Source organism: Ptychodera flava (genome assembly GCF_041260155.1).
Source record: "Ptychodera flava strain L36383 chromosome 3 unlocalized genomic scaffold, AS_Pfla_20210202 Scaffold_25__1_contigs__length_14229661_pilon, whole genome shotgun sequence".
In the NCBI taxonomy this organism is placed as follows: Eukaryota; Metazoa; Hemichordata; class Enteropneusta; family Ptychoderidae; genus Ptychodera; species Ptychodera flava.
Window position 1 is genome coordinate 13514709 of NW_027248279.1, and position 6542 is coordinate 13521250.

Here is a 6542-nt window from a genome sequence, read left to right on the forward strand (position 1 = left end):
CACTCAAAAGTCATCCTTATCTGACCCAATGACATCGTTCCAATTAAAGGTCTTAAGGTGTCTAACAATAAACGGAGTTCTCACACGTCCTGGTGTTTTGTTCTCAGAGTTTGTCTAATACGAGGCGCGTTCAATACATGGCAAACAGATTCAAGTTCAATCCAGTACACAGATATTTTAATTCTCAAACAGTCTGCCTTCAAAATGACAATGTTGTATTTTACGATAGTGATCTTTTCCTATCATGTAGGCCACCAGAAAAAACCTAATCTCTTGTCCCATAGCTGTACGTTGTGTGCCGCTAGAAACTGTTCTATGTTGTCAGTGTCTATTGTTTCCATAATTGCACTCTGAACGGCAGAAACTCGACTTGTCAGATACGAAGCAATGCCGCTTTATAACTAAATATTTCATAGATAATCGTTGTTGAGTAAATAATCAAAACGTTTTTCTCTATTACGACCATACCAACATTTCTCAGGATGATTCTGCCATGACAACGCGCCATTACAGATAAGACTGAATTATCTTTCGTTTTTACCGCATGGTTCGTTGGTGGCCACGCGGTTGGTGGCGTACATACAGACCTTGGTGTTTGATGAGGGCAGTTCAACAAAACCAGCCTGCAACGACACACAAAAACAGACAGAGAACAGTCAATCAGACACACATAAGCATCACAGGCGACTCCCTAGCACCGTCAGTATATCATAAAAATCAACTAAATATTGTCTTTCTTTCTTTCTTTCTTCAAATCGCAGGATAGGGTTTCAAAAGCAGTGTAAACGTCGTGAACGTGTGTCAACCAATCTCTTGGCAAGCACAGGACACGTGACACCCCAGTCCCACTGCTCTGAGACGATAGAATGACACCAATGCGTCTCATCGAGAGCGCAAGAAGTAGAGTTGACAATTGTTGAGATGTCAGTTAAGTTTTGGCATCAAATCATAGGTCAGCAGTTGAGGGCCTAATCACGTGACAAAAGTTGATAGTGCAGCAACCACTTTAATCAAAAGAAGTCCCCCTACATTACTGGAAGTAAACTGCCGTGTTCGACCAAACACAAAAATCTATGTACAGTTGACATCTAGAAAATTGACAGAGTCAAATATTTCGAGAACAGGAGTTCAAATTTCATATCCATTTGTTCAGTTTTTCTTGTATTAAGACAAAATTACCGTATTTACAGAAATATCAATCCAAATTTAGAAAAAATTAGCCTAAAAGTAAAGTTAGAAATGAATTAGGCTCATGCATAATTTAGACGAGCATGCAAATTTTGTGCATGCCATTAGAAAAGAGCCAAAGTTCAGGCATATAGATTTTACACAGAGTTCATGAATATATACTGATTTTGCTAATCAGAGTCAACTTAATGAGTTTTCACTCTCTACACTGGAAATGTCCAGGCAAGAAATATCGCTAAGACTCCGCGACAACAATGAAACAAAAATATTGGCAGAATAGATCATCGTTGTAGAAATAATTTCATTTTATTCTATTTTGCGGTGAAAGGTGACCGCATTGAAAGTGAATGCATTAACGGAAATTTACATCACTGGGATATACAATGCAAGATGAGAGGTTCATGAATATTCCACATTGATAAAGAATCATCAGCATCAAAGTTTAATATGGAAACAACGGTAATTAATATAATCTGCATAAATGAAAACTAACCAATCTCCAATCTTGCACTAACAGTATTGGGAAAGTTGTTGCATGCGGCAAAACTTAAACGTAATTGATAAGTGCAATGCCATTATAATGGTTCCTTGGGACAATATTGTGATATCTTGGAATCTTGTAGTTTCGGTTTCTCTGTAAAGTCATCGCGTGATAGGACTGGTTGTAGAATTGGTCCGAGTCTGTGATTTCAAAAAGGCCAATCTCGTGTACATGATATCGATAGGGCGAACTAAAAAAATGTGCTGTTCCGATAACCCGGCCTACCCTATTTTTTACCTGCCGACCCTAAACTTTTTAGAGCTACATGACCATGGCCCGGAGTAAAAACAGAAAGAAAACCCCCGTAACCGTATAGTGGGTACGTTACCTGGCATTTGATTTTTGCTCGAAAGAGGATGTTTTTTTATGTTTTTTTCCCATTTACATGTATGATACATTTTTCAGAAATGTTGTGGCCAGTGTTTGCTCGTCCTAAACCCTGAAAATGCATATTTAAAAATAAAATATTTTGAACACGATTGGAACTAATTTGGGATAATTGGATGGTGAAGTAATGTCTATTTGATCTGCAAATGTAAGCTCATCTGCTTTTCTTTTTAAGTTACACACTTGTTTTTATGAGTAATTTGTAATATCGCAACATTCAGCTATTGGGCACCTAACATTTTTGAGACATTTGAAAAATATGAAAATCCAATTATCCCTAATTAGTGTTTTTGGAAAAAAATCCTGCCGACCTATCTACCCTATTTTTGAAAACCATGTTATCGGAACAGCACAATTTATTTATTTTTTTTATTATTGTTTTTTTTTTTTGCCTAACGTGAAAATACGTTAGTCAAATCAGTGCAATGGGCGTTATCCTAAACTCCGGGCAGCGGGTTGCGTTCACTCCAACAGCGCGATGCACTCAGGCTGTCTGATATGTATATCTTGGAATGACTGAATTCGAATTCGAATTCACCGAAGTAAAACAACTTTTGTTGAAATAATTAAGATAGAGGATTGTCTAGGTCTGTTTCTCAAGTGACTTCTTTATTCATCGTTTATGCATAGTGACTGATAAATACGGCAGTGTTGCTAGCTAATGATTGAAAATGACCCTGCCTATTCGGATTTTTAAACCCGTATGTTTTCCATGACCAAAACCTTCCCTGACGATTATATATAAAAAAGCGAAAATAAAATTTTTGGAAGGCCTCTAAATTCAAATTAGTTTCAGCAGTCGAATTTTAAGGTTTATGAAGTTTGAATTGTGAAATCATTCTTTTTGTATCAAGTTTAGTATAATTATGTGCAAGAGAAACCGTTTGCGGTCTTACATAGGGCGTACATTCGCACTGTCGGTTTATTATTGTTTCATTGGGGAAACGATTTTTGGGACCAATACTGACGGGTGTAGCATGCTAGCAGGGAACGCTTACCCATTCCAGACACCTGGTACCACCACTAACTATCAGTGGTTCTGGATTGTCCTACTTAAATTTGTAAATCTCAAATGTCCCATGGACCTTGATATGTATTACCTTGAATGGAAACAATTATTGGACCAGTTTAATGGTCAATTTAATGTCATATTGCATCGCATTTCTAGTACGGTCTGTCACTACTGATCTCTCATTGAGCTTTTACAAGTAAGATATAAACCTGCTGATGATGTAATCTCCTAGAAAATAAGTCAGCAACAATATAAACCTATTTACAGATCATGATTTAAGCAAGATTTGTGTCAGATAATGAGCGGTTACAGATATAATTAGACAATTACAGATATACTGAGGCTGGTTAATCCATAACCCTGGTACGCAGTCCAGAGACAATACTCAATAGCTGGTAGAGTTATCATGATACGTAGAGTCCACATCATATAGTAGAGGGGCTGTGATACGATTCTCACATTTAACGTTTAACTAGGATGACGTCAAGGATACAGTTTTCAAGATAACACATCTTGCATTTTCAAATACCTCGCGATCACTTGATAGCGATTATACGTACCACAGAAAGAACACATTAACTTATTTTACACAGTGCTGTGAATGTTGAATTCTAGAAAATCGTTCACTTTGCTTTTAGCCGGACAATATCACAGAGTTAGTCTGTTGATGTTTGCGGGAAGTTCCGTCTGAATTGAACACGACTGGGTAGTCTGGCTTTTATTGCCACGAGTGACGTGTTGTTCAAGAACTGATCAGTGTCTGAAACAGTACTGACGATAGTTAGCGATGACCATTTGCAGGGGAGAGGGCAACTTGAGTAGCGTTCACATGACATCATCTTCGTAATGTAACAACTTTTACGATATTGTTACAGCCTTCGCTGATTGCCAGACACGTTGGTTTGCTTTTCTTGACACTCACGTAGAACGGGACAATGTCTGCTTCTTGGACAACCGTCTCAAGGAACTTTCCTTGTTTGTCATACTTCAAGACTTTGGCGGCGTCATCGCAGACATAAACATTGTCGTCAAAATCCACGTCAATCCCGCCTGGCCCACTCAGTTGATCGCCACCAAACGACGATACGTAGCATCCTTCAGTATCGAGAACCTGGATTCTATTGTTATCTCCATCCGAAACCAGAATCTGATTCTGACTATTGACTGCTAGCGATGACGGACAGTTGAACTCTCCGGGTCCGGTGCCGTACCTCCCGTACACGGCGACGTGTCTCCCGTCGACAGTGTACTTCCTCAAGCAATGTGCCGCCTTCTGCAGGTCGCTTACGATGACAAAGCCGTCCTTCGTCAGCGCGACGCCGTCAGGTTTGAGAGATTCTTCGTGACCGAAGGTGGTGAGTAGATGACTATCGCCATCACAGACGACAATTTGACCGTTTGCGATGTCCGTAATGAAGTAAATGCCTTCTGTTGACACAGCAACGTTTGAAGGTTCGAATGGCCTGGAAAAAGTCGAAAAGCTCACACTTTTCGGCACTTTCCATCCCAGTTCAAGATCTGAACCCGATGATTGTCCATGTCAGCGACAACGAGTTCGTCACTTGGATTCACCGCAAGTCCGTTTGGAAAGGTGAATTCTCCTTTTCCTTTGCCGCTTTTCCCAAGAATTCTGACCGTACCACCACCAACAGAAAACACTCCATCATCGTCCTTAAATCCATCCATTTCTTTAAGATCATGTGAGCGTTGCTGAACTTTGACGCTGTCCTCCACACCACTGGAACCTTTCGTCGTGTCATCCACAGGAACTTGCCCGTTCGACTGGGAATCGCAAGACGTTACAATTTCGCCCAGTCGCTGTTCAAGGAAATCAAAATTTGGTTTGAAAGTGATTCGTGTGACGTCATCCGAGAAAATGCAGGTTTTTGTCAGGAGGTAGTTGATGTGCCTATGAATGGCTTTGTTGGTGGACAGCCCTCGACGGAAGCCCTCAGACTGCATTACGCCCTCTGTCAGTCTGACAGCACTTGTTAGAGATCGGCCATCGTCTTCAAGAATTTCAAGTTGAGATTTAATCGCCTGTTGCCGCTCTGTGATCTGAGTCTTCAAGTCGTTCTTTAGTTCCTCTTGTTTCTTAAAAACATTCTCGATTATATATTGAGTGTGGCGTTCTATTTTAGTCTCAAGGTCGACACGAATGGTTTCCATTGTGTCACATGTTTTCGATAAGTCGTCTTGTCGCGCCAGAACTTTCTGCTGTGCTTGTTCTAATTCTCGTTTTAGGAATTTTAGTACATTTTGATCAGCCTCTGCAGCTTGTTGGATTGTCTTGTGCGCATGATCACGGTGTTTCCCGGCTGCACATGTTCTGCAGATCGGGGTTTCACAGGTAGTGCAGTAGGCAATGGTGGGATTCTCCATGTGATTAGGACAGTACAAATAGCTCACCTTTTTGGAGGCCTTGGCTTCACATGTCCGTCCAGTGTGCTGCTGCTGCAGCGATATTATTTTATGACCCTTGGACTCAGTCCAACTGGCATGTGTAAGGGAACAGTGCCTACACAGATTTTGACAACACTCCGGACAGTGAGATACCGCTTGATTGACGTGGCAAGCTTTGCAGAGCTGACTACGAGCGTCAGAAAGCGATTCGACATATTCAATAAGCTCTGTCAGGTGGAAGTTAGTCTGTAAGCCCTTCACGCCGTCCGTGGGAAGCAAACAGCGAAGTCTGCAGTTCGGACAGGTCAGCTTACCGTCATTTTTCTCCAGCCATCTCTCAAGACAACACTCACAGAAACTATGAAGACATGGCAGTACCTTAGGCGTCTTGTAAACTTCGGAACAGATTGCGCATGACAAGAGTCCGTCTTTCATTTGGCGTTTGACTTCAGAAACGTTTGACGCCATCTTGTCCTTTACTTTTTCACACACTGGCGGCCTATCCCAGTTGTTTCCATAGTACCCACCTGTTGACCTCGCTATTCATCGGCAATGTACCTATGATGTCATCCTTCAGTGTAAGTACGCGCGTCCTTGGGTCAACCTCCATGGGTCAATAGACCTCGAAGCGATAAGGTCTGTGGGTCAAAATAGAGGTGTACAGGTTGTCTCAGGACAACACGTCACAGATTGGACTTTCAAACAACTTATCGGCGTGTATCAAACGAACTTTTTAACCGAACTTGCCTTGTTATCAATTTAAATGCAGAGATTCAATTCCACAGAACCTTTCTGATTTTTTGCAGTTTATGACGGTGACGGTTGCTGAGCCGAGTACATGGTCAATGATCGTCAGCACAGATGAAACCATTGCAAATAATCTTGCCTTGCTAACAAACCAAACGGACTTCATTATCTACATAGCATTGGATGTGAACATGACCAAAGTTCACTTATCGATGCTGAAACTTGGTCACTAAGTTTCTAATCCGATCGCCTTCTCTCTTGTCC

The 6542-nt window shown here is 41.1% G+C and overlaps 1 protein-coding gene across 1 annotated transcript; it reads right to left on the minus strand.

Moving 5' to 3' along the window:
* Nucleotides 1-524: 524 nt before the first annotated feature.
* On the minus strand, nucleotides 525-5999 carry LOC139125450 (tripartite motif-containing protein 2-like). Its single transcript, XM_070691531.1, has 3 exons — nucleotides 4627-5999; nucleotides 3991-4591; nucleotides 525-623 (listed from the first exon to the last, which is right to left on the minus strand). Exons 1-3 carry the CDS (start codon nucleotides 5997-5999, stop codon nucleotides 525-527), a joined length of 2073 nt encoding a protein of 690 aa, XP_070547632.1.
* Between the last annotated feature and the right edge of the window lie 543 nt (nucleotides 6000-6542).

Excerpts from the sequence above, each read along its gene's own strand:
- LOC139125450 (XM_070691531.1), bottom strand. The coding sequence starts at position 5,999 with ATGGCGTCAAACGTTTCTGAAGTCAAACGCCAAATGAAAGACGGACTC. Across the intron at positions 4,592-4,626 it reads ATCTTGAACTGGGATGGAAA|GCCATTCGAACCTTCAAACG; the intron begins GTGCCGAAAAGT and ends GACTTTTTCCAG. Across the intron at positions 624-3,990 it reads GCGAAGGCTGTAACAATATC|GCTGGTTTTGTTGAACTGCC; the intron begins GTAAAAGTTGTT and ends GTGTCGTTGCAG.